The sequence below is a fragment of the Colletotrichum navitas genome, assembly GCF_030913465.1.
Source record: "Colletotrichum navitas strain CBS 125086 chromosome Unknown LY79scaffold_108, whole genome shotgun sequence".
In the NCBI taxonomy this organism is placed as follows: Eukaryota; Fungi; Ascomycota; class Sordariomycetes; order Glomerellales; family Glomerellaceae; genus Colletotrichum; species Colletotrichum navitas.
The window spans coordinates 31,741-58,854 of record NW_026850654.1 but is presented as its reverse complement, the minus strand read 5'-3'; the positions used below and the strand labels follow the sequence as shown (position 1 = coordinate 58,854).

Sequence of the window (27,114 nt, the reverse complement as noted above, 5' to 3'; positions counted from 1 at the left end):
TTCCATCACATCACTTCGCCCGAAAGTTATGATCATATGGCTTCATGGGATCACCATCCCAACCCACCCCTTGACTATTATGGAGACTGTAGACTTTGTTTAACCCTAAAGTATTACACGCAAGAGTCTAGATTGGCCCTCAATGCTCCCGGTGTCTTCCCCGTGGTGTGTTTCTAAAGTGAGAAACAGATACCTGCGAATGGTTTGTCGAATAAACCTTGCGGACCTCCGCCGAGCTGACGAACTTTTAGACTATGGATCTAGGCCCTGTCTTGGAACTTCGGCGATCAAGCTTTCTTGGAGAAAGTGCCTCCTCGTGCTGAATCCCTGAAAGTAACAAGACATCTGTGATGAAGGATTGCGGCAGGTGGCAATATTACGATTATCAATCCTACCGTGACCGAATCAGAGCTTCTAATTGTAGCCAATGCCATGATCAATACGTATGAGCAGCCATTAACATCGACTTGTCCACGAAATTTTCATCCTAGAGGAAAGAGAGGGCTTGGGAAGTGGTGTGCTCCGCATGCCCTTGGCGCAAGTCTACCATGTGAGCAGTGACTTTATTGCTCGTGGTGTGTGAAGGATTGATCCCAACTTAAGAGGCGAGCTGCTGCTTCTTTCTCTGCGTAAGGGACCTCTTCTCCTCTGATATTCCTCTATACCTGCAATCGTTTTCTTGCGCCGAAAGAGTGGCCTCGATATCTAATTCGCTCTCTTCGTGGCTTATTGCGGCATAATAAGCAGAGTGACAAAATGATACCATCTACTCATTTGCCCCATCCTCGGAACTATAAGTCCGTGGAGACTATTTTTTTTCATCATCACCAATTTCAAAGTCTCAAAAAACAAGCTGGATGTTCGGCCTCTGCAATTATACGACTCGCCTGCGCGATATCTTTGCAGGCCTTTTGGCCTGCCGACTCCGCTAGCTTGATTTTCCAAGGCAGCGATATAGCCTGGGAACGTTGGAGTAAAGACCTTTCACGAAGCGAAAGGGTTGTGACACTCCTACAGCATGACAGTATCAAACCCTCACAGTCGGAGGAGGAAACTATATTCCGACACGCTTTGTCGGTCATTGAGCTTGAAGATGATCTTCACACGTTCTCAGCTATTCCGTCTCTGGACAGCGTAAAAATGATTGATTCAAACGTAAGTCGCATATTGCTTCACCATAAACGCTTTATCTGACAGAATCCAGGTCGAGGTCCTATTCACCGCCAGTTGGGACGCCTTCACGAAGGGAATACTCTTGAAATGCGAACACACAATATCTTGGTGCTCTGACTGGCAGGCTAAACGCGTTCTTTTCACATTTCGTCATGTTCTGGAGGGCATTGTCGCACAACCTTACTCACAGCTATCTGAAATCGAGCTGTTGAACGAGCGTGACTATCAGCAATGCCTTGATTGGAACCAGTCTGTACCTGAGCATTTCGACACATGCGTGAACCAGTGGATCGAAAAACACGTCCATGAACAGCCCCTGAGCCCGGCGATCGAGGCTTGGGACGGGAAAATGTCATACGCTGAGTTAGGGGAGGCTTCAGACAAGGTTGCCCATGAGCTTTTCCAACAGGGTGTTGGTCCCGAGTCCACTGTTGCCCTCTTCTTCGAAAAAAGCATCTGGAATACGGTTGCCACTGTGGCAGTACTCAAAGCTTCCGGCGCGTTTGTTCCCCTGGACCCTTCTCAGCCCACCAGTCGCATTTCTTACATTTTGGATCAAGTAAGACCGAAGTTGATACTTTGTTCAACAGAGCACAAGAAACGGTTGCTCGAGATTTCGCAAAACGTGGTTGCCTTGGACGAGGCATGGATTCGGTCAACCGCTTCTTCATTACTTCCGCACCCGTGCTCACCGCGACCTTGGAACTTGGCCTACATCATGTTCACCTCCGGAAGCACAGGTGAACCCAAGGGAGTGATGATAGATCACTCTGCCTGCGCAGCCGCCGTATCATGCCACGGAAACGCCACCGGCTTCAGCCGGAATACCAGAACTCTTCAGTATGCTCGCCATACATTCGATGCATCCATTGCGGAGATTCTTACTACACTCGCTTTTGGCGGATGTGTGGTGGTGCCTTCTGCAGATGAAAAACTGAACAACATCGCAGCCGTCATACAAGAGAAGAAAGTGAACTGGGCTTTCTTCACACCTTCTGTGATTCGACTACTTGAACCGTTCGAAGTTCCTGGTTTGACGACTGTTCTCCTTGGCGGGGAAGCCATTGGTCAAGACAACATCGAGAAATGGGCCTCTGGGCGCAAACTTGTTGCTGCCTATGGTCCTACTGAGAACACCGTCTTTTCAACCATGCACCCACTACATCTCTCCGCAAAGGCAGGTGTTATTGGACGCGGCGTCGGGACTCGCTGCTGGATTGCCGATCCAGAAGATCCCAGTCGTCTTTCTCCTATCGGGGCACCTGGAGAGCTTCTTCTCGAAAGCCCACAGCTTGCAAGGGGCTACTTGAACTACGCAGAGAACGAAGGGCCAAACAGAGATTTCATTCGCAATTCCCCTAGCCTAAACAAGCATGGTCGACGATCCAAGCTTTATCGGACTGGTGACATTTGCCGCTTCGACCAGAACGGTGTCATACATTTCGAAGGACGAAAAGACAATCAACTCAAAATATCCGGTCAGCGTTTGGAGGCATCCGAGGTCGAATACCATTTGAGAGCTGCATTCAACACCAAAGACGTTGTTGTCGATGTGCTCGCTAGACCGAGCCATGGGAACAAGCCTCCGTCAAAAGTTCTTGTTGCCTTCGTTTGCATCGAAAAATGCCCCAGGAAAGAAATCTCTCATTCTTCCTGTATCATGTCTCATCAGTACAAACCACTCACGGACGCAGTCTCCAGAGTCGAAGATGAGATCTCTCGAACGCTTCCATCATGGATGCATCCTTCGATCTTCATCCCTCTCTACTACTTGCCTCTGAGCCCCAATGGTAAAGCAGATGTCAAGAGATTACGTCAGGAATTCGCAGCTCTTACGTCTGATCAACTCTACTCGGTCGCCCAGACTGAGAAGACCGCACATGAAGAGGAGACAGATAAGCTTCGATTGATGCGACAGCTCTGGGCAGATGTGCTTGGTGTTCAGTCAACCGCGATCCCTACTACGGCCAATTTCTTCCGGCTAGGAGGGGATTCGCTTGCAGCTATTGGCCTGGTCACTGCTGCACGGAGGAAGGGCCTGCAATTGACTGTAGCCCAGATCTTCAAAACGCCTGTTTTGCATGATCTTTCCCATCTTCCAACCGTGAGCAAAAGAGCTGCACTCAGAGCTCAACCGCTGGAACTACTCAGCGACAACTCGAGCTATTCAGAAACCCTTAAAGAGATTGCCGAAGAATGCTCTATTTCTGTCGAGGACATCGAAGATGCCTTTCCCTGTACTCCGCTGCAAGAAGGGCTGATGGCTCTATCAACCTCGACATCCAACTCTTACCTGGTGCAGTACGTCATACAAATTCCTGTGGAAATTGATGTCGCAAGATTGAAGAGGGCATGGGAGTCAGTGGCTCAAGTTCATGGCATTCTCCGTACTCGACTAGTCGACACACTTTCTTCTGGCATCCTTCAAGTTGTCATCCAAGAGAACTTGGCCTGGAATGAGAGTTTCAACCTGCAAGAATACCTCGAAATGGATTTAAGACAACCCTCCAATTTTGGGGCACAACTGAATCGCTTCGGTATCATCTACGCCGAGAATGGCAACGCCTCTTCCATGGTCTGGACAGTTCACCATGCCGTGACTGATGGCCACGCCGTTGGTCTCACTTTGCAGGCAGTCCGAGCTGCATTTCACGGAGCTCTAAAGACCGTTGAGGTCTCATTCTCCACGTTCATCAAATACTTCAAGACTATGCATGCAGAATCGTCTTCCAGGTACTGGAGCTCGGTATTTGAAGGAGGAGAGTTCACTTCGTTTCCACCGAAGCCACTATTGACTGCAAGGACTTCGGAAATCACCACTTCTGCCTTCGCTTGCCGAAGCGTGCCGCACCCATCACCAAGCACCGGAGTTACAGTCACAACTATACTTCGTGCAGCTTGGGCACTTGTAATAGCACAGTTCAGTGGATCTGAAGATGTCGTTTTCGGTATCACCACCTCTGGGAGGAATGCTGCCTTAGACAGCATTGAGACTGTCGTCGGCCCAACCATTGCGACTGTGCCTTTGAGAGTCAAATGCAATGGTAAGACGCCTATCCATGAGTTTCTGGAGGAAATCCAGATGAGCACCATCAGCATGATTCCTTACGAGCAAATGGGCATACAGAATATTTCCCGTATCGATGCTGCATGTCGGGCAGCCTGCGATTTCCAAAGCATGATGATCGTCCAGCCAGAGGTCGACATGGCTATGAACGGTAGTCCTTTCGTCAAGTGTGACAGGCCCCAAGATCTTGATAAATTCAGATCACATGCCGTCATGCTTGAGTGCAACCTTGGACGACAAACCGTGTCTCTCAATGTCAACTACGATACTCAATATCTTGAACCAGTCCAAATGGAGCGCTTACTTGATTACTTCGAGAGGGCTTTGGACTTTCTGGTGTCCACTGGAAGCCAATGCATCGAAACTTTATTCAACCAGCCAACGGCCCGGGACCTTGCTGATATTCGAGAATGGAACAACAAGATTCCTCAAACCGTCGATTCCTGCGTCCATCACGTGTTCCAAGAACATTGCCACTCTCATCCAGACGACCAGGCTGTATTTGCTTGGGACGGTGTTCTTTCCTTCTCTGAGCTGGATATCATGGCTTCGCGGCTGGCTCGAGTCCTCGTAGAACTACATGTTGGACCAGAGACGAAAGTTGCGTACTGTTTCGAAAAGTCCATGTATACGGTGGTCTCGATGCTCGCCATCCTTAAAGCTGGCGGTACTATGGTCCCACTCGATCCGGCCCATCCTCCCGAGCGCAAAGCTTTCATCATACAAAACATCGTTGCGAATGTTGTGATTGCTTCCGCTGCAAACGCAAACATGTTCGCGAGTCTGGTTACGCATGTTGTTATTGCCGATTCAAATCTGTTCATCCGGCTGGAAGAACTCGAAGTCGCTCCATTTTCAAGCACCGATGTCCAGCCATACAATGCCGCCACTGTTCTTTTCACTTCTGGCAGCACCGGCGAGCCCAAAGGAGTTGTTCAGGAGCATAAGACATTGTGTTCGGCAGCATATGCACATTCAGCTGCAATGCAAATGTTCCAAAGCTCTCGGATCCTCCAGTTTTCTGCCCACGTTTTCGACGTCAGTATTATTGAGATTGTCAACTCCCTGGTGCTTGGGGCATGCATCTGCATTCCGTCTGATGAGGAGCGAATGAACGATCTGGCTACATTTATCTTGCACTCTCAAGCAGATTGGGCCTTTTTTACGCCGTCGTTCGCACGTACCTTAGATCCTAGAGACCTTTCCAGCCTGAAGACTGTCTGCATGGGCGGTGAAGCCATGACACTCGACAATATCCAACGTTGGTCCGATCAAGTCCAGCTCATCAATGCGTATGGCCCTTGTGAAGGCAGCGTGTGCACAACTAGCAATTTCAGCAATGTACCCTCCAAAACAGATTCGATTGGTCACGGAGTCAATTCTCTCATCTGGATCGTCAACCCAAACAACCATGACATACTGGTACCTATCGGTAGTATCGGCGAGATACTCATCGAGGGCCCAAACGTTGCTCGTTGCTACCTTGGTGACCAGGGTAAAACAGACAAGGCATTTATCGCGAACCCGGCATGGATCGCGCAATTTGAAACCAATAGTGCTGTCAGAAGGATGTACAAAACTGGTGATCTTGGCATGCTGAATTCTGACGGCACAATATCTTACCTCGGAAGAAAAGATGCACAAATCAAACTTCGTGGACAGAGAATCGAGCCTGGGGAAGTGGAAAACCAACTCGCAAAGTTGCTGCCCTCAGACTCCACCGTTGTCGTTGACGCCTTCTTATTGTCGAACAATTCAACAAAGTCTCTGGTTGCGTTCGTCCAACTTGATAATCAAGCATACGGCTTCGCCGAGAAGAAGGACATTGTTAACAAACTTTCTGACCGTCTCAAGCTGCAACTTGCCTCGGTTCTTCCCGCTTACATGGTCCCGTCCCACATAACTGCCGTCGAAATGATTCCTTTCACCTCAACGGGCAAGCTTGATCGACGTGCACTTGGCCAGTATGCCTCGTCACTATGTATTAATACCAAAACACCGGAGACTCAGTTCATCGACAGAAATTTTGGTGCGACTGATATCTTGCGAGCTGATGAGCAAATTGCAGTGCGGATTAGCGATAAGCTCGCCAATCTGCTTTCTGGAGGCGATCATCAGCATGCGGAATCCCTACGCGGTCACAACTTCAATCCATACCACGCTGGCATGGACTCGATCCAGGTTATCTCGCTTGCGACATTTGTTAGAAAGACCTACAATGTCAGCTTACCGATCCAGAAGTTCATGGATAGTGCAACAACCGTTCGAGACATTGCTCAATTAATCATCAACGATCAAGACATGTCTTCTCAAGATGGGGAACTCGACTTGCTTCGCGATATAGAACTGCATGATCGGAACCTCGCAGCCCTTCCACTACCAAGAGCAGAAGGGCAAAGTTTCAGTCCTGTCGAAGTCATCTTGCTGACGGGAGCAACCGGATTTCTTGGAAACCAACTGCTGGCGCAGATTTTGGGACGATCGAAGACTCGCAAGGTGGTGGCTCTAGTTAGAGGCCAAAGCTTTGCTCATGCGGCTGAGAGACTCATGTCTCTTGCTCGCAGCAGCACTTGGTGGCTGGAAGATTATTCCGAGCGTATCGAGGTTTGGCATGGAGACCTTTCAATGCCACGCCTCGGTCTCGAAAACAGGCACTGGGCACGCCTCGACGGCACAAGCATGGATGACGACTTGGTTGACGCGGTGGTCCACAATGGAGCTGTTGTGAACTGGGTGGCAGACTACCAGGCATTGACGCCAGCCAACGTACTCTCCACGGTCAATATCTTGACGGCATTGACGCAAGCAACAGCATCCCGGGCCGTCAGTTTGACGTACGTGTCTGGAGGCCACCTGTCAACTTCTCCAGACAACATCTTGGAAATAGCCAAAGAGCTCAAGTCGTACCCAGCATACAGCCAGACGAAATTTGTCGCTGAGATCCTGGTTTCACGGTATGCAGAGCGACTCGCCCGAGCTGGCTACGGGCCTCTTGTCAGCATCGTGAAACCTGGATTAATCATGGGCAGCTCCACTGATGGCATTTCTAACACTGACGATTTTCTTTGGCGAGTTACAGCCAGTTCACTGGACATTGGCCTGTACAACAATGATGAGCATGGTTTCTGGCTTGCTGCAGCAGGGGTCGATCTTGTGGCCAACAAAGTGTTGGAAAGCTGCTTTCAATGTGGGTTAGGTGAAGCCACCCCCGTTGTCAAGAAGATCCTCAACGGCATGACTATGGAAGAGTTCTGGGACATCGTCATTCAAGAAACAAACAACCTTGCAGAACCGACCGACTCTAGTTCTTGGCGAGATTCTCTTCATAAGGAGGTTGAGTCACGAGGGTCCACGCACAAGCTGTGGCCGGTGCTGCACTTCCTTGATGACTCGGGGGGCAACCTCGGGCAGCCTCTAGGCTCGATGACGATGGAAGACCAACTCGAGCAACAGGATTCGGTGAAGAAGGCTCTGAGGCAGAGTCTGAATTATCTGGTCGCCATTGGATACATTAAGTCTAGCAGGACAAGTAGCGTGGACGGCGACAGCTCGAGCGGGCCTACGCTATTGTCCCCTAGTGCACAGATGTTCGCAAGGACGCCAACCACACCAGTCTGGAACAAGGCAGCGGCGGATTCGAAGAGACTGGGGTACGCTCACAACGATACAAAGTCACAGGCTTCCATACCGCTGACAGTTACGCCTTTGCGGACACCAAGTCCTTCAGTCAACATTACAAAAGTTGCGTGAAGGATGGTGTTAGGGGGGAGCGCTTGTTGTACGTGACGGTTTCCTCCTGGATAGATTAATACAAGTTAGTTCTTCTTGCTTAGTCTTATTTCTGTTAGAATACGAATAAGATCCGGAGTAACCAGAATACTGGGCAGAACCCACTTGTATATGGATCACCAGATTCTTCCCCTCTTCGCCATTTTCCCTTCTTCAGGCAACAGTAGATATCAATCAGAGACTCCTGCTTTGCCCTGTCAAAAGGCTGGACCTAGGTCACCTCACCCGTGATACCAACAATTCCGATATTTAGGTTGAAGATCATCAAATTATCGTCGCAATTCTCTAAATATACAATCGTCTGCTTCTCTAGATTATTTCAAGTCATGTTCAGGTATCACAACCTGGGTACGCCCTACTTAGATTTGGACGATATACCGCCTTTTCCTTGGTTTAACTGCCAAGCCTGCTGTAAGCTATGATGCGATGGAAGTGAAACCAGTTTTATGATTGGGTCGAATTGTATTCTTTCGCCCAGCGTCTAGTGATCGCAAAGTGAGGTTATTGGAGACTTTGAAACGTCCGACTGGCACTCGCCTAATTTGATAGCTCCTAACTCGGACTTCAACCAGAAATGATCAATGCACAGCATCGAGCACATCGTCTTTCATACTATAAGAATGAAGCCAAGAAAAATCGTGCTGGATAGCTATCTGTACAGATATACATTTGGGGTATGTATAGTGTATGAACGTGTAGGCGGGTTCATGCTGGACTGATTGATTGTGTAAACGTCCTATGTAGGTATTACCTATTCCATTTATTAACTGCTCTCCCTGGCCCAGGCCTACAACTTGCTCTTTTCAGAAATCAGTGTGTAAGCCCTGGGAAGAGACTCTAACAAGTCTTTGTTTATGTCTCCAATGGTCTTGACTCCTGCCACGTTCATCAAAATGTCCAAGTCGGCCAACAGTCCCCTGAGAACGTGTCTCACTCCGTGCTCCCCCATTATACTCAACCCCCAGATCCACAACCTACCGATGAAGACAAATTTGGCACCCAACGCCAGGGCTTTCACGATATCTGCTGCGCCCCTCACCCCGCTGTCGAATGTGACCACGATCCGGTCCCCAACCTTATCCGCAATCTTTTCCAGCGCATCCAGACTTGCAATCGCCCCGTCAACCTGACGTCCCGCATGGTTGCTCACAACAATTCCCTCGAACCCCAGATCCGCCGCCTTCTCTGCGTCGTCTACCCTCTGTATTCCCTTGATCAAGAACGGTTTACCGCCGCTAATCCGCTGCCATTGGTCTCGCGCCCACTTGGCCTTGTCCCAGGACCATGCGCGGCCGTGCCAGATGCTGTCGATCCACAATGCTGCCGCCCTCTCGGGCTCCTTCTGCGGATTGATGCCCTTCTCTTCAAGGCGCTTCTGGAACACGGGGTCAGTCAAGCCCAGCTTGGCACCGATGCCGCGATAGAAAGCATAGTTCGATGTGGCGACGTCATCGTGTCGCCATCCTAATTGCCAAGTATCCGTCGTGAGAATGCAGGCCGTAAAACCAGACTCGTGTGCCCTCGTCAAAAGCGATATGGTGAGCTCATCGTCATGAGGCATGTAGAGCTGGAAGAACCGCGGGCCTTCTGGAATCTTGGACTTGTCCTCCGACTGAAGCTCAACCGTAGATTCACGCCCGGCGTCGTTAGCTCGAGCAACTTCCTCAATGGGGTAGGAACCGGCCGTCGATAGACTGTACGGGATACCCAGCTCCCCGGCCACCTTCGCCACAGGTAGTTCACCTTGCGGATGATAGATTTTGTTGATGCCTATAGGTGCAATACCAAACGGTGCGGAGACCTCGTGCCCGAATATCGTTGTGCGAGTTGATCGCTTATTGGTGTCTATAAGCTGCCGGGGAAGGATCTTGTGCCTAAAGAAGGCTTGACGGTTTGCTAAGTGGGTATGGGAAAGGCCAGCATTCGACGAAGCATAGTACCTGTACTATTAGAAACTGTTGAGCGTTGAAAAATAGCATTTGGGGCTAATACCATCCATTTTGGGTCAGCTTCTGCTTGGCCAGCTCCTCGAGTTTGTCAGGGTCTGGTCTTTTGTCAGATTCAGATCTATCATCATAGAAGGCATGCTCGCATCCCTGTGTTGACACTTACGAGTGTTGAACTGGGGAACTTGGCCATCGTTCAGCTTCCAGAAATTTTCACGCTGATAGAGGCCCCATGATGGGGTATCGCGATTCTTGATGTGAGGAGAATTGGGGTCGGACATTTTTACTCGTGGGTACCGACAGGCTCTGCTTCCCGGAAGTGATGACAAAACAGAAGATGAAGCTCCTCTCTAGAAACGTGATCATGCGTGATGGATGAGATTATTTATCATCAAACTACATTGGCAGCTGGGTAAGAACACACTACGCAATAAGTCTGAATCCAGCACGGCCATGACGTAACTTATAGCTCATCACCCGAACTACGCAGTGGCTTCCGCTTAATCGGCCTTCGGTGCCGGTCTTAGTCACCTTAATTTACCTGATGCTTCTGAACCTCATTTCCACCTTATTCCGTAATGTGATATCATGAGTGGGAACGTCTGGTGCCGCCACTGGCAGTGAGGAAACTACCAGCCCTAATGACTAGATAAGTAAGCGGTATTGATGTATCAAAGCCGGTCGCAACTTCACGCTACTTTACATGGAAATCATTAATTAAAGTTCACGAATTCATTCAAGGTAGAGAGAGGGTTGGTTGAACATATCAGTGGGGGCCCTCACAAGATCCAATCCAGTTATGTAGAACATAACGCATGTTGACTAGCTAGCTTGCAGTACTCACCGCATAGCTAATTGCGATACATACTTGACGTACAATATTCCAAGATGGCACTTCACAGCAAGCAGAAGAATGAGAGACGCTATAAGAAGGCCTCACAAGGATCAACTGCTGCTAAAAATCGACAATGGACATAAGGCTTTAATGGAACTATCACTCGTGTTCAACAAGATACAGAGTTTTTAGCAACAAGTTTGGAACAACGATAAGCATTGCGAACTGCGTAAGGGCAATCTGATGTAGCACAAATATTCGAACTACTTGAGATGGAAACAATGTGAAAGCAGTGTTGTCTCCCGATCAAAGACGCGAGTGAAGCACAAACTCTCCCGGGGCGTGGTACGTGGGCACCTTCATCTCGAGGGCTTCCCCAGAGTATCCGAGGTCCTCGGCGACGAGAATGGCAGCCTTTTCGCCAATGAGCAAGGCGGTCGAGTATCTAGGATATGTTAGCCAGTTACACGTGACAAGTTATGAGGGATATTGTGACACACGTGTTGCAGCCGACGTTATCGGGGCAGATGGAAAGGTCAGCGACCTTAAGACCTTTAACGCCATGCACATTCAGACGCTCGTCCAATACGCCGTGTTTGACAATACTGTTGCCCTCCTTGGGAGCCATAGAGCAGGTCTAGTCTTTGTTAGTTGATGTTTTTCTCTCCTTACTGCGCAATACCACTTACCCCAAGGCTGTGCCAGGTGGTCTCGACGTGACGCTTAACCCATTCCTCGACGGCTTTGATGTCTTCGTTGCTATACTTGAGTGGCTCACGGACATCGACACGGTGGGCAGACAAGGTCTTCTTCAGATCGGCCTTCCTGTCTGCCTCGTTGAGCGGCTGGGTCCAGCTGCCGTGCTGAATACCCGCGCTGAGGTTCCCGGGCAGAGCGTATTTATTGGTATCGGGGAGGTTAAGGTCTCTTGCTCGCGCGTCTGAGTCGTACGAGAAGAATGGGTGCATGTTGGCGACCTCGCCGGCGTAGGCGTCCATGCGGCGGGCCGTCTCGCGCGACTTGATGTAGCCCCATACCATGGGAACCATGTCGCGCTCGTCGTTCATAAACCCGGCGTCAAAGTCGGGCGAGTCGTACGGGTTGGGCGATGTGATGTGCGTGGATCCACGCGAGAAGGGGTATTCAAGGAAGTGGAACATGGTGAAGAAGTTACCGGGGGGCATGACCATATGGTCTCCAAACCAGCCGGCAATGACCGAGTAGTGCATCACGGGCTTGTCAGGCTTGTTCTCAAAGTATGACTTCCAGCCGTCCTTAAAGTTTGGGGTCGGCCAACGCTCAAACTCCCTGAGTTCTTCGGGGGTTGGGCGGATCTTGACGCCGGCTTCGATGCCGTTTGTGGCCAGGGGACCAGTACCTTTGATGTTCCATTCGTCGAAGACGCCTAGCAATGATTAAGTCAGCCGTCGTTTTCAAGACACTTCTACCGGGTCCTTACGCTTCTGGACCTCAGGGTCTCCACGAACGAAGTCGTCAAAGCTCTCGGTGCCAGGCTTCGCGCGATAGGTCGAGAAGGTTAGGTAGTGGTCCTGAAAGTTGAGACCAACACCAGGGAGGTCAACTATGGGCTCGACGCCAGCGCGTCGGAGCTTCTCGGGGTCACCGACGCCGGAACGCTGAAGAATGAGGGGAGACGAAAGAGTTCCGCCAGATACAACAATCTGCTTGCGGGCCCTGAATGTGCGTCCTTTAAGCTCACTTGAGTCAAGCGGCTTGCTCGGTCTGGGTTTCAAGTTAGATTTACGCCCTGTATCCTCTCAGAATCACTTACACCGTTTGAACGGCAACGGCTCGGCCATTCTCGATGATGACCTTGTCAACCTTGGTGTTGCAGGCAAGATAGAGATTGGAGTGCTTGGCTCGAGTTGCGTGTATGTACGCGTGGGCACTGTCACTGCGACGGCCAGTCTGGGGTAGTTATGGTCAGCAGCGTGTCTGATCAGTGATAGGGCAAACAGGAAAAGTAGGATGCTCACATCGCGGTTGATCCACTTAAGCCACTGTTCAGCTCCATGGCCAGTGGTCAGATCTTGAAGATCATCTACAACAGGGATCCCCTGGGATGAGGCAGCCCGGAGGAAGTCATCCTTGATCGGGTAGGCGCTAAAGGATCAGGAGGTTAGTTTCGGGCCATCCGTTGAACCCCCGCATATTAGTTGTAAACCTACTAATTGCCAAATGAAACCTTGATGGGCCCGTCGAAACCATGAATGTCCCTTTTTGTCAAGTATTAGTCGACATAGTTTACGGTTACAATGCAAGCAATGTGATTCGTTACCGGTTGTGAGAAGCTCGCTGATAGGTTTCGTGCTTCTTCATGAGGGGTAGCAGCTCCTTGGTAGACCACCCCTTAGCCTGAAAGTCGTCATAGTCCGAGGCTGAAGCCCGGGTGTACATCTGGTAATCGCATCAGCTAAACCTATTCTATTCCCGGGAGCATTGACATATATGGCTAATTACTGACCATGAAGTTAATCGAAGAACCACCACCCAAAATGTTGGCACAGGGCACAATTGCGGATCGACCGGAAAGATGCTTTGAGGGCCTGGACTCGTAGAAGGTGGCTGTTTTCGAGTCCAGCTTCATGTTCCGAGGGTAGATACCTGGCCGAAAGACCCATGGGTTGTTAAGGTTGCTTTCACCATTTTCAATGAGAAGGACCTTGAGGTTGTGATCCAAGTTGGCAAGTCTGTGGAGGATTAGCATTTCTCAAAATAACCAATAGTCTGTATAGATGAGACGAACCGACCGGCAACGACGCAGCCGCAACTACCACCTCCGCAGACAATAATGTCAAACTCGTCTGGAATCGATCCGCTCATGATGGCGGTTGACAAGGACAAGAGAGACTATAGAAACAATGAGGGCAGCTTGATGAGCAAAAGAAGTAGAAAGGCAATCGTTACTATAGCGTGCCGTGATAACCACGTCGAGGTCAACTGCAACAATGCCAAGTAGAGTCCGTGGAACAGTTGAATGATATTTCAGATGAAAGCCAGCCGTTCGGGACTGTCTTTAAATATTTAGGCAAAAGCCCAAGCTTGAAGGCATCAGTGCTGCTTCCTCATCACGCGGCCACATCGTAATCGACCCCGACTTTACTTCGGACTATCCAAGATCTCAACCCAAAGACCCAACAGGAAGGGAAGCAGTGAGGGGAAGCCATGGACTATCCCTCCGAGATACTGCGGACCTCGAGATGTGATTCGATCGAAAGGATACAGATTCCGTGTCATCCGGTTTTCTGAGTAGCAACCTACCTATCATCGACGCGCGTCTATGGAAGTAAGGGTATTACCCCGAAGGTGAATGCATGGCAGCATGGTCATGCCCTCTCAGTCGATCAACATACTTCTCAGCTTCCCCGCACTCGCCGAGGGAGATGGCGCAGGAGTTTACCAGTTTTACGCGGTGATAGTGCTAGGCCGATGTCCACGTTGGCTAGTAAATGAACCCAAGCTCACTGCCGATGTGCAACACTTCCGCACGCCCGATGACGATTTGCTGTCATCACGTCCAAACAATGAACTACCGATAGCTCGTGCGGAGTAGCTGGCCCACACCTGAACAAGAAAAACCCAAAGAGTTCTGATACGAATTCAATGGGTTGTTCTCTAACAAATTGAGCGCTAGCTTTGTGCCCAAGTAATGGCATCATGTATCTAAACCTGGGAGCTCCAGCTCTTGTATCATGTTAGTAGGAGAGCTCCCTAGTGGGAGCTGGCTCCTACGCCTTTGCCTCAATGCATCAGATGTATTTTCAGACCGGTATTGCTTGCCGGTTAGCTTGCTCCTAACTTGGACGAGTCATTGATAATCCGGGGGTGGACTAGGTTGGTGCCGCCCCCGCGTGTCTGCACCCCGCAATTCAAAGCCCAGGGTAACATGGGGGAGTTAGCCCGATGGTCATATCCTTAGAGTCCAAGCTTGCTACGCCTATCGAGGCTCATAGGCTTTTCAATTTCGTCCAGCCGGGGTCGGCCAACCCCTCCTCAACGGCCCCGGAGACATTTCAGAGTGCTAGACAACTTGGAGCAATCGGATAGCTGCGGATGATGGAGTGCTGCAGGACAGCGAATCACATATGCTCGAGCCTGTGCATAGCCCATGCAACGAAGTGCAGAATGTAGTGCCGCCACCTCTCGTTTGAAGTTACCGGCTGTGGGGTTCGGGTGAGGGTGTCACTGGGATCAGCTTTTCAGGAGTGCTAGTGGCTGAAGAGCGTTTCAAGGATCCCCATCACGTTGCATCGGTTGCTCAGCTATTCGTGATAGTTCTGCCGCCCCCAACTTATGAACCTCTCTAGTCTTCATTTGTTGCTTCCCCAAATAGTTTTCTTTCCGTAAGGTTTCACAACATCTAAACTTTTCCAAAGTCTAGTCCGTCCCAAAGCTAGGCTGGGGGCCGTTCCATAAATCATGTTATTGCAAAGTGTCGAATCGACCCAATGTCCATTCAGGCTAATTAACATACTGTCACTGTATGAAACCGTTTGAGGCATCAGTCTTACATCAACGTCGCAAAAACGAGCATGTTTGTAAAGAAGTATCGTATGGTACGAATTGACATGGTGTGGCCTTCGTTGAATATGGTCTGGGCAGTACGTAATAGTCTGTGTTAGAGAAGATAAAGTTTCGGTGGACCGAAATCGTTCAACATGGCATGCATATCTGAGTGATTGAGGTACTCGTGCTGGGGAGCCGGATACGATGTGATTTGTTGAACATAGTAGTACTGCGACGTCCAAATCAAAACAATACCGGTACCAACGAGATACGGCATATTTGGGACGGGGAAATAAAGTATACCCCGCGGCCCAGGCAATGGTGTCTTTCCATGTCCGGACATATGTGGCAACGAATGTGGGACTAAATGTGATTATTCGTCAAGAAGATGCATGACAGCTGCAAGTTGATGCTTGCCATGTGCCTCCCAGTTCACCGGAAACGGAGCATTAATGACTGGAGTTGCCACAGTCCAAAGTCCCAATTTACCCATGAGGTCCGAAATATGTTCCATTCCGTCGATTACAGTGAGCCGTCAAGGACGATGCCCTATATCGGTCCAGTTTCTCTGAGAAACAATAAATAGAAAGAAGGAATGTTCTACTTGGTAGCTAGAAGACCGGAAAGGAGGTTCTGCGTAGACAATGGTTTATCAACCATGTACTCGTACAAATATGACCAAAAATAGACGACCAACGACGGCGATGTTGGGAATAACAACGGATATCTTGAACCGGCTTCGCCAAAGCCTAGGATGATAAGAATTGAGGGGGAGGGGGGGATACAGCATCTCCACAGAGCCCAGCCGGGCGACTGCAGCTGCGGTCAGCTTGTCTTGCATGCTTAGCTGGCTTACCCCGCGGCCATGGCGCGGAAAACCAACCGGCAGAATAAAACCGAGGACAGAGGTAGCAAAGGCGCTATTTGATGCACTATTACAACGCGTAAGCTCAAGTTAAAGGCGGGGTTGCGGCGGAGGGAGGGAAGGGAGGCGGATTTTGAATAACATGGCATCGCCAACTCAAATGATCCTTATCGATGTCTTCCGAAATGCGATGGAGACAGTGCTTACAACGATGACCAGAGAAATGACAGCGACAAAACTCATTTACTCTTTGGAGAGAATTATCCCCTAAAGTGTCGCCGGACACGGTGAATATGACTAGAAACCCTGGACTGGGATTATACCATCAGCATGCTTGGAGTGCGACATCGGTTTAATGCTGCGCACATCACTTGGATAATTGAGTAGGTACGATACGATAACCCGGTTGCGCTGTTGCAAGCCGTCTATTTCTCTGGTACTGGATATAAAAGACATTCTAACGATGGTGGTGTCTAGCGTAGAGAGAAAGTGAAGAGCGACGACACAAGCTAGATGGACAGTGTTGGATGGCAAGATGTGAAGATTTGACACCGCGGAATCACCGTAGAATCGCCTTTCTGTAGTGTCTCCGGGGAGTTGGCTCTACGACTGTAGGATGGACAGTGTCTACTTGAAACCACAAAGCCGGAGAACCGGTTGAAGTATGATGTTTCTGGCGGGCTTTGAGTTCGTTCCCCTGGTGAGGGGCATCCGTTTAAACCGGGCATCTACCAGCGACGCCTTGGAGAGTGAAAGACATTCGACACTGGCACATGGGCGGATCCGCAGATGTCCGGACCGCTCAATATTGACCGTACCAACACGCGAGCTGATTGGCGCACGAAGAGGCTGGTTTATAACGGCGGTTTTCTCGGTTACCGCCAGAGCACTGGAAAGTGTAAGATTTCACAATGGTATGATGGGCGGTTGCGCGGAGGCAGCCGGTCCAATTAGTTCGACTAATCGGTGCTATTTGCAAGGCCTGGGAGGGTGATCGGGTGGAGGTCTCGGTCCTCTCTGCCTTTTGTTGTTCATACATTTGCAGCCTTCTATTGGAGGAAAAAAGCAATGTATCTTTGCCATCGACATTGTTTCAGTTCAAGCACCGGTGTGGACATGGAGATTTCTTGCAAGTGAGGCTCGAAGCTGGGTCTCAAGGACTGTTCGTGAGGTAGTCAAAGTCGAGTTGAAACGATAATGATTAGGTAAGGCGACTGATGCATAGTCAGTCACGTGCCTTTGGGCCATGCGCAGGGTCATGCGCACACGTGTCATTCACGGGGTCGTATCGTGCCAGCGATCTTCTAGAAAGGGGTTCGCAAGACTCCGACCCAGCAGATGTGGAATGGCCATAATATACGGATAGTACCCTGTCAGTTCACGACAGGAATCAGAGACATTGTCGACAACGTAGGCAATAGCACCGCGACGTTGCTTGACTGGCATCCGTGTATCTGCCCCTTCGCCACCTCGCATCAGATCATCCCCAGCCGTCCAAGCAGTCATTCCTTCTGAGAGAGATCCCCTTTTCTTTCTAACTTAATGTGAAGCACAAACACAGTGCGGAAATGCCTGGCCGTATAGGGGCTCTCCTTGCTCACGTGCCCTGGCTGTAACGGATCGACGCAGGGCTCCTGTCTCTGGAGAGCAGCCTAGTCTGTTCAACTACGGCTTGCTAACGCCCTGCTGGGTAATGCTGGGCTGTCAGGTACGGGACGACGGGGCAGGCAAGAAGACTACTGATCCGCTTGGGAGTCATCCTATGTTCGCACACAGTAAGAGGGGAAGGAGGCTCAAATAAGATGGAAGGGGGGCATGGTAGTTGCCAATCACGTACATGTTACCATACAGTCCAGTGTTACGAAGGCATACGAGTTGCAATATCGTCTGCCCATATATGAAAAGGGGGGGGGCAAGGTGTTGTTTACTGATCATGAATAAGCAGACAGGGCTTATGCTCTAAACCAGTAGCCAGATATCGCCAATCAACCTCTATCCGGCGTGAAAACATGACGAGAGGACCATCAATTGATCCAAATATACATTTGCCATGGCAGGAAAAATCGATGCAGAATTTGCTGAGCTAACCCGCCCACCAAGGTCACCCTGTGCTATACTATACCAATTGCAATTTCCAAGCGCGGGCCCAACGGACTTTGGCCTATCATATCAGTTTTGACGCGAGTTTGGCTTTCGCTTAATTGGTACCTTATGGAAGCCCGAGGATGAATTGCAGCCTAGGCAGATAGGTGAATAGTTTGCCCCATGGTAGATACTGAGGTGAGGTGGTGTGGTTAGGAGGCGACGGAGGGGGAGGCTGTGGTTGGTGCCATTCGGTGGTCGAATCCCGTCGGGGGTTGGCGAGCTGCTTTGGTAAGCAGCTCATCCTGTCTGACAAAAGACCAAAAGGGGAGTCGCTGTACAGTCTCGCACTGTGAATGTCTCGTACCTGCGCCAGTTCCGTGCCCACTGCCCCTCCCTGCCATTTGCCCCCTTTCGGCACTGTGTAACCATCTGTATCATCATCTTCCACCTCGCACCTCGTCTGGGGTGCTGGACCGCCCAATGGAGACATGTCTTGCGCTGGCCGGGTACTTGTGTCGCTCTCCCCGTACCGTGCGGGTGTCAGAACCAGGTCGAGCGATTTCATCATCCATCCGCCCCCCTTTAGCCCCATTCCTCTCCCGTCTAGTAGGCCAAGCGGGTGCAAGTGCATCGCCTCCTGCGCATCCTGTGCCCCCCTATTCTTCCATCATCTATCCATCCCTCCTATACGTGCGTCCCTCCGCTCCGAGTCTGGCTGAGGTGCTGTCCTTACCCCCCTGAGTAATACCATTAGCACCTACCTGCCTGTATCCCCCCCTTTGTCCACTATCTTTCCAGGTGCAGCCCAGTTTAGCTCTTGGTTGGTTGAAGCAGAATCGATGCGATGCAATACAGAAATTCTCTCAGGTTGTCCCAAAAGTCCCATTCCGAGTCAACACTTCTAATTCTGATTCAATCTATCCCTGAGGGTTTTTGTCGCTTGTCTGCTCTCTTGCACACACAAACACAATTCTGCCGGATCTTCTTCCTCCCTCCAGCGTGCCCTTCTTTCCCCGCCGGAAGGACAGTAAAATACACAAAATTGGGATTCTGGTACCCAGTCGCAGTGACAGCAACACACACTGACTAACCAACCAAAATATCCAGCCAGTCGGCACCAGACTGTCTCACCACTCACGTCCCCCCTCTCTCCCCGTCCACGTCCGTCCGCACCAAGCCTCAAGGCCTAAGAGAGGGGGCGTCTTTTGCGGGGTTCCTCCAACGAGCCAGCGAACGAGCGTCTTTGTCCGCAACCTCCAACATCCACCAACAAATCACGACCCTAGACAGGCCGACCGGCAGACACCTCGACCGTCTCGTCTCTCCCTCTACCTCACCTGACCTTTTGCATTATTTACCTACTTCGATATACTTCACCTCACTCCTTGGTGGCATCAAACCTCTACCTCGTACGTCTCGACCGACTCGACTCGCTTGGTCGTCGATACCGTACCGTCATCCACACACCCCCGACCGTCTTCCTTCCCATCGCCGATTTCGCCCCGTTGCGCATTCGGCCCAAGACATCTTCCCAAAATGTCGTGGAAGTTGACGAAGAAGCTCAAGGAGACCCATTTGGGTCCCTTGGCCAACACCTTCTCCCGCTCGCCGTCGACTTCTACCATCACCGACAATAGCGAAAAAGCCCAACCCAACATGTCGGGCACAGCGACGCCCACAAATGAGGGAACCATTGGTACGACACCCCGTCCTTGAAATCCCTCGCTTGTGCGTCGAGCAGGCGCGATGCACTCCATACTGACTGTTGCAGCTGCCTCTGAGGCCATGGCGCAAGCACCAGTTGTCAACCCCCCGAAGCCCGGCATCCTCGTCGTCACTCTCCACGAGGGCCAGGGCTTCTCCCTTCCCGAACAACACAGACAAGCCTTTGCTTCCTCACACCAAGGTTCGCTGTCATCCAGCGGCGCCCTCAGCGCTGCTGGCTCCGTCCGCCCCTCTTCCTCACAACGAGGAGCTGTCGGCTCTTTCATCAACGGCGCCTCTCGCCCACAGACTTCTGGTGGCGGCTTTACCGGTATCCCCACTAACCACGGTCGTATTTCTGGCAAGTACATGCCCTACGCCTTGCTGGACTTCGACAAGATGCAGGTCTTTGTCAACTCCGTCGAAGGGACGCCAGAGAACCCCCTCTGGGCTGGAGGAAACACCCAATACAAGTTCGATGTCTCTCGCGTAACAGAGCTCGTCATTCACCTGTACATGCGCAACCCCATGGCACCTCCTGGATCCGGCCGTAGCCAGGACATCTTCCTCGGTGTGGCCCGCATTAACCCCCGCTTTGAGGAGAAGCACCAGTTCGTCGAGGACCCCAAGGCGAACAAGAAGGACCGCGAGAAGGCCGCGGCAGAATTCGCCAGCCGTGAGCGTTCGCTCGGTCACAGCGGAGTCGAGTGGGTGGATGTGCAGTACGGCACCGGAAAGGTCAAGATCGGCGTCGAGTACGTCGAGAACCGCGCGGGCAAGCTCAAGATTGAGGACTTTGAGCTACTCAAGGTCGTCGGCAAGGGCAGCTTCGGCAAGGTCATGCAGGTGCGCAAGAAGGACACGAACCGAATCTATGCGCTCAAGACGATCCGCAAGGCGCACATCATCTCCCGGTCCGAAGTCGCCCACACCCTCGCCGAGCGGTCAGTGCTGGCGCAGATCAACAATCCCTTCATCGTGCCCCTCAAATTCACCTTCCAGTCGCCCGAGAAGCTCTACTTTGTGTTGGCCTTCGTTAATGGAGGCGAGCTGTTCCACCACCTGCAAAAGGAGCAAAGATTCGACGTTAACCGCTCTCGGTTCTACACGGCTGAGCTTCTTTGCGCACTCGAATGTCTCCACGGATTCAACGTTATCTACCGTGATCTCAAGCCCGAGAACATTCTGCTCGACTACCAAGGCCACATCGCTCTGTGCGATTTCGGTCTCTGCAAGCTGGACATGAAGGACGAGGACAGAACTAACACTTTCTGCGGCACTCCCGAGTATCTGGCGCCAGAGCTACTCATGGGCCAGGGGTACAACAAGACAGTGGACTGGTGGACGCTGGGCGTCCTTTTGTACGAGATGTTGACGGGCTTGCCGCCCTTCTACGATGAAAACACGAACGAAATGTACCGCAAGATCCTCTCGGAGCCCCTCCACTTCCCCGGCCATGACGTCGTCCCGCCGGCTGCCAAGGACCTTCTGACGAAGCTGCTCAACCGCGACCCTAAGGAGCGTCTCGGTGCCAACGGATCAGCCGAGATCAAGGCGCATCCTTTTTTCCACGCCATCGACTGGCGCAAGCTTCTGCAGCGCAAGTACGAGCCTGCGTTCAAGCCCAACGTGGTGAGTGATATACATGCACAGACAGACGCAAAACGGTATTATGTATGATTTTCTGTTGCTAACGTGCTCATTCTCTTCTCTCAGGTGGACGCCCTTGACACGGCCAACTTTGACCCCGAGTTCACGTCAGAAGCCCCCCAGGATTCGTACGTGGAGGGCCCGGTGCTCTCGCAGACGATGCAGAATCAGTTCCAGGGCTTCTCTTACAACCGCCCGATCGCGGGACTGGGCGACGCCGGCGGCAGTGTCAAGGACCCTTCCTTTGTAGGCAGCATCCAGGACCGATGAGGCGGTTGAATTTTGCGGCTGGGCCGGCAGAGCAGGCCGGCTCCCTTAGAAAGCGAAGCATGGCATTGTGAAGAGGGGCGGTGGGGGGCTGGGGGACATGGTGAAATCAGGGGTTACCCTGAGATTACAGCAAAGCGACTCAACACGAATCTCGGACTCGCTCGTTGTGCGCACGCGCGCATACAGATAGCTTTGCGTCTTCGTCTTTGTACGGCGTTCTGGGACGGGCATGATTACGCCTTTGGGGAAAAGGAAATGTAGATAGGCACAGATCATCGAGCAGACAGACGAAATCAGCCCGGCATCATTCATGGGGATATTGGGCCGAGACATGGTATGGTTTGCGTGTTGTAGACGGGTGTGGTGACTGTGACTGGCGCAAGCCATTGAGCAACCAGCGAGGCCCTGGGCTGCGTTGTGTCGTAACAGGCTCGGAACGGGACGTGTCTGATGTCGAACATCGGATCTGCCAGGAAGGGGGGCGGCAGGTTGGAGCGGGAGTTAGTAAGCGCGGAGGGTCCACCGGGTCCGAGTGACCATTTTGTGCCTCTCCCCTCTCCACTCTCCCTACCTACCTAGGTATGTATGTAGGTACCAAAGGTAAGGACTGGAAGAACACACTCTATTTAGGTACGTCGCACTGATGTGTAAATGCGGGCAAAGGCCGGCAGACGAGTTGTTATCGAAAATGCTTGCTGCAGAGTGCATTAGGTAGGCAGGCATGTAGTGGCATGGGGTTCGGGGCGTGAGACATGGATTTGCATCTTTGCATCGACGGCGACAATTGGCCGTAGCTGATGGAGAGGATCCGCGTCGAATTTGCCCCGAGCAAAAGTTACGATGTGACGATGCAGAAAGAAGTTAGGGGGGCCAACTGGAAAAGAAAAGAAAGAAAAAAATCTCTGACTTTCCTCGAGGACGGACGAACCACAAGGTGGCGGGGCAGGTAAGCCTCACTCCATACAAGATAGCTTTGGATAGCTTTGGGTGGTGAATCAATCATCGGATATAGGGGATAATGAAGGAAAGCTTTCACAGGTGGGGCCACTCGTTGGCAAGAGGTGGAACATGGGACAAAATGGCGTGTTCAAACTGCCTGGAAGAGCTTGAGGTGTACACATAAACGTATGGACTGAGTGTAAGGATGAATGATATATGGAATAAGGACAGTGTAAGAATGATGTTTAACTGACAATCAGAAGCGAGGCGGGACCGCGAAAGGGTTAAAAAAAGAAAAAGAAAAAGGAAATGTCACAACCGGTGAGCTTCGCCTTTTTTCCCCCTTCCCTTCTCATTATTTTTATTTGTTGTGTGTAGTCGTGAGGGATTATTGTACCTAAGCAGCTGGAGGGGGGACTGGAGAGGGGTGGTGGTGGTGAGACTGAATGAGGATGCAAATTCCTATCGCATCGCATCGTGTACAATTGGGATTAGGTAAGCTCCTGCTTTTCATGCTTCACAGCTGTCCCAGGAACAGCAACTGAGGCGGGCGGGACGGGGGTGGGGTGGAGTGGGGTGGAGGCGACGATGACGGAGAAACTTGAACGAGCTTTGATGGCACAGCTCCGGGTCTCCCTCCTCCCACTGAATCATCTGTTCGGTCAATCACTCAACGACCCCATCACCCTCAGCCAAAAGGTAGGTAATTACACCATGTGAACGGTGCAGTCAGCATCGTCGAGTGCTCTCTTTTTTTTTTTTTTTCTAAAGCACCGCCCTCCCCCACGTCATTCCTTTCTTTGGCCTTCCCTCTCTCCTCTCCTCTCCTCCTTCTCCTCCTCATCATCGTCTTCTTCTTCTTCTCACGTTGATACCCCCCTCCCCCTCTCTTTGTCTTGTCACCTTCGCCTCACACTTGGTTGATTCCCCTTTGCAGCTGCCCTTACTGAGCGCCCCTACCTTACCCCCCAATCTACCCAGGCAGCTCCGTGTTATCCAAAGGTCGGTGCACTTTCCACTTTACTTTCCTCGGCGTGGACGTGTGCCCCGCGTTCCAGGTGCGGTGAGGTGTGCTTTCTGGGACCGCAATTACCCCTCCACGCCAGACATGCCACCTCCCGCCAAGCACTGTGATTGGCTGCTTTGGAGCTATGGACGCCGCCGCTCTCGTCCATCCCACTTGTTGCCGTCAGAAGCACCACGACCTCTCACTCTCGTCTCGTCTCGCATCCCCTCCCACTGTCGCAGTCAGACCACAGCCGACGGCGACGCGCGCAGACTACAATTATTCCCTCACCCATCTCTTCTTATTCTATCTACCTACCTACCTTCCGTCGGCCTCTTCACCAGACTGAGACGGCACCAGTCATCAGCACCAGCTTTATTACATCATTCCTCGTCACCACCACCACCACCGCCTACAGCCATTACGAAAGAACCGCTGAGCTAACCTCGAAAACTTTCTTTAAAGATCGCGATCCTCTACACAAACAAGACCGTTCCACCATTCCCCAACCGCCCACAATGCCTCAAGCTTCCAGCCTTCCCGCCTGGGCCGAGCTCCAGGCTCACCGCGACAATGTTGGCAAGAACTTTGTCCTCAAGGAGGCCTTCGCCAATGACACGGACCGCTTCGCCAAGTTCTCCCGTACCTTCAAGAACTCAGCCTCGGGCACCGACATCCTCTTCGACTTCTCCAAGAACTTCCTGACCGATGAGACCCTCGACCTCCTCGTCAAGCTCGCCGAGCAGGCCGGCGTCGAGAAGAAGCGCGACGCCATGTTTGCCGGTGAAAAGATCAACTTTACAGAGAAGCGCGCCGTCTACCACGCCGCCCTTCGCAACGTCGGCGACTGGGAGATGAAGGTCGACGGTGTCGACGTCATGTCCAAGGAGGGCGGCGTTCGCGACGTCCTCAACCACATGAAGGAGTTCTCCGACCAGGTCCGCTCCGGCGAATGGAAGGGTTTCACCGGCAAGAAGCTCACCAACATCGTCAACATCGGCATCGGAGGTTCCGATCTGTGAGCCCTTCACCCCTCCACCCCAACCCTGATTGCCTGTCTCTAACATCACACAGCGGCCCCGTCATGGTCACTGAGGCTCTCAAGCACTACGGTGCCAAGGACCAGACCCTGCACTTCGTCTCCAATATCGACGGCACTCACATTGCCGAGGCTCTCGCCGACTCGGACCCTGAGACCACCCTGTTCCTCATCGCCTCCAAGACCTTCACCACTGCTGAGACCACCACCAACGCCAACACGGCCAAGTCGTGGTTCCTTGAGAAGACGGACGGCAAGGGTGATATCGCCAAGCACTTCGTCGCCCTGTCCACCAACGAGGAGGAGGTCACCAAGTTCGGCATCGACGCCAAGAACATGTTCGGCTTCGAGAACTGGGTCGGCGGCCGCTACTCTGTCTGGAGTGCCATCGGCCTCAGCGTCGCCATCTACGTCGGCTTCGAGAACTTCCACAAGTTCCTCGCTGGTGCCCACGAGATGGACAAGCACTTCCGCGAGACCCCCTTAAAGGAGAACATCCCCGTCCTCGGCGGTCTCCTGAGTGTGTGGTACTCTGACTTCTTCCAGGCCCAGACTCACCTGGTTGCCCCGTGAGTGGAAACACGGCTCGGAACTCAGTATCACGCGCTGACTTGCAAAACAGCTTCGACCAGTACCTACACCGCTTCCCCGCCTACCTCCAGCAGCTGTCGATGGAGTCCAACGGCAAGAGCATCACCTCAGACGGAACCCCCGCAAAGTACACCACCGGTAAGCAGACGCTACAGCGGGTGCTAGGTGCCGGTCGAGAAACTAACGCTGCATGACAGGCCCTATTCTCTTCGGCGAGCCCTGCACGAACGCCCAGCACTCCTTCTTCCAGCTCGTCCATCAGGGCACCAAGCTCATCCCCGCTGACTTCATCTTGGCCGCCAAGAGCCACAACCCCCTTGCCAACGGCATCCATCAGAAGATGCTTGCTTCCAACTACTTTGCCCAGGCCGAGGCCCTAATGGTTGGCAAGACCGCTGATGAAGTCCGCGCTGAGGGCACTCCCGAGGAGCTTGTGCCCCACAAGATCTTCTTGGGTAACCGCCCTACCACGAGCATCCTGGTCGGTGGCCACATTGGCCCCGCCGAGCTCGGCGCTCTGATCGTCTACTACGAGCACCTTACCTTCACCGAGGCTGCCGTCTGGGACATCAATGCCTTTGACCAGTGGGGTGTTGAGCTTGGCAAAGTTCTTGCTAAGAAGATTCTCAAGTATGTGCCGATGCTACCATGCCGACCTTTTGTAAGGGGCCACGTTGCTAACCGATCCTTTTAGGGAACTTGACGAGCCTGGCAACGGCCAGGGTCACGACGTCTCTACTGGTGGCCTGATCGGAGCCTTCAAGAAGTACTCAAACTTGTAATGACTAACCTGCGCCGCGTTGTTCTTTAGTAGTTTCGAAAATTGGAAATAGGGGGTGTGAAGACATATCCACATTACAAATGAAGCCGGCATTAAAATCCAATAAAGACGTTTACCCATCTTTGAGCAGGACAAGATGCCCGTGGGACTTCGATTTATATGATTTTTGCATGTTACAGTTCCCTCTGACAGATAGGCGAGCGAGCAACCGCAAAAAGCTTGGATAAGGCCTAGCGAGTACGTTGCTTCCCAATCCTCAGCTATCACATTCCCGATACGGTTGCTTCCGCTATTCGAGGGCTTGTAAGTAGGTGACGATGTTGTTGTTGGCCATTTTTCAGCGCTGATTAACGTGGTGACCGCGGGTAGTAAGTTTACAACACCGCCATGGCGGGAGATCGTATTGGCGTGATACCGCGACGGCATGGCCAGAGGTACGGCGTGAGGATACTATCGGACTATTACATCGACTTAGTCAATCTTGGCTGGCTGCAGGTTGAGAAAAACCACGAGATTTTGTTGCTGGATCATCTCAAGGCATGCGAAGGCCATGTCGACTCTGCTACAACTCCAAGAACTGAGAAGTGCCTTAGCAAGGGATGAAAGGCCAACACCCAGCCCGCGCCGATCACCTTGTCTGCGTAATGCTGAGGCTTTCCGATCTGCGACATGTTTGTGGCGGGAGGCCGTAGATACCCTTACAGCCTACATACCTGACTGGCTCTCTAGGACGAATTTCTTAGAATGATGGCGCTGCAGATATGAAGGAGGCGACAGAGACGGGAAGCGGGAGCTGGGCGACTCACGCGACTATGAGACGCGGCACGTTGCAACCAGGTTATCAGGA

At 51.8% G+C, this 27,114-nt stretch overlaps 5 protein-coding genes across 5 annotated transcripts; 3 read left to right on the top strand and 2 right to left on the bottom strand.

Moving 5' to 3' along the window:
• Positions 1-756: 756 nt before the first annotated feature.
• Positions 757-7,990, top strand: LY79DRAFT_527187 (non-ribosomal peptide synthetase; the record flags this gene model as incomplete). Its single annotated transcript, XM_060555907.1, has 2 exons — positions 757-1,155; positions 1,205-7,990. The coding sequence occupies 2 exons, from the start codon at positions 757-759 to the stop codon at positions 7,988-7,990; spliced, it is 7,185 nt and encodes a 2,394-aa protein (XP_060408384.1).
• Positions 7,991-8,816: 826 nt separating this feature from the next.
• On the bottom strand, positions 8,817-10,256 carry LY79DRAFT_527200 (FMN-dependent dehydrogenase; the record flags this gene model as incomplete). The annotated part of the gene is made up of 3 exons (XM_060555908.1): positions 8,817-9,969; positions 10,022-10,073; positions 10,142-10,256. The coding sequence occupies 3 exons, from the start codon at positions 10,254-10,256 to the stop codon at positions 8,817-8,819; spliced, it is 1,320 nt and encodes a 439-aa protein (XP_060408383.1).
• Positions 10,257-11,116: 860 nt separating this feature from the next.
• Positions 11,117-13,654, bottom strand: LY79DRAFT_527248 (GMC oxidoreductase; the record flags this gene model as incomplete). The annotated part of the gene is made up of 10 exons (XM_060555916.1): positions 11,117-11,255; positions 11,311-11,447; positions 11,500-12,215; positions 12,270-12,553; positions 12,603-12,739; positions 12,808-12,934; positions 13,000-13,047; positions 13,110-13,228; positions 13,296-13,521; positions 13,578-13,654. 10 exons carry the CDS (start codon positions 13,652-13,654, stop codon positions 11,117-11,119), a joined length of 2,010 nt encoding a protein of 669 aa, XP_060408382.1.
• A 6,169-nt stretch (positions 13,655-19,823) lies between these two features.
• On the top strand, positions 19,824-21,911 carry LY79DRAFT_527263 (kinase-like domain-containing protein; the record flags this gene model as incomplete). The annotated part of the gene is made up of 3 exons (XM_060555918.1): positions 19,824-19,983; positions 20,059-21,623; positions 21,708-21,911. The coding sequence occupies 3 exons, from the start codon at positions 19,824-19,826 to the stop codon at positions 21,909-21,911; spliced, it is 1,929 nt and encodes a 642-aa protein (XP_060408381.1).
• A 2,463-nt stretch (positions 21,912-24,374) lies between these two features.
• LY79DRAFT_674123 (phosphoglucose isomerase) lies at positions 24,375-26,268 on the top strand (the record flags this gene model as incomplete). The annotated part of the gene is made up of 5 exons (XM_060564257.1): positions 24,375-24,874; positions 24,931-25,464; positions 25,518-25,624; positions 25,684-26,116; positions 26,181-26,268. The coding sequence occupies 5 exons, from the start codon at positions 24,375-24,377 to the stop codon at positions 26,266-26,268; spliced, it is 1,662 nt and encodes a 553-aa protein (XP_060408380.1).
• Positions 26,269-27,114: the final 846 nt, after the last annotated feature.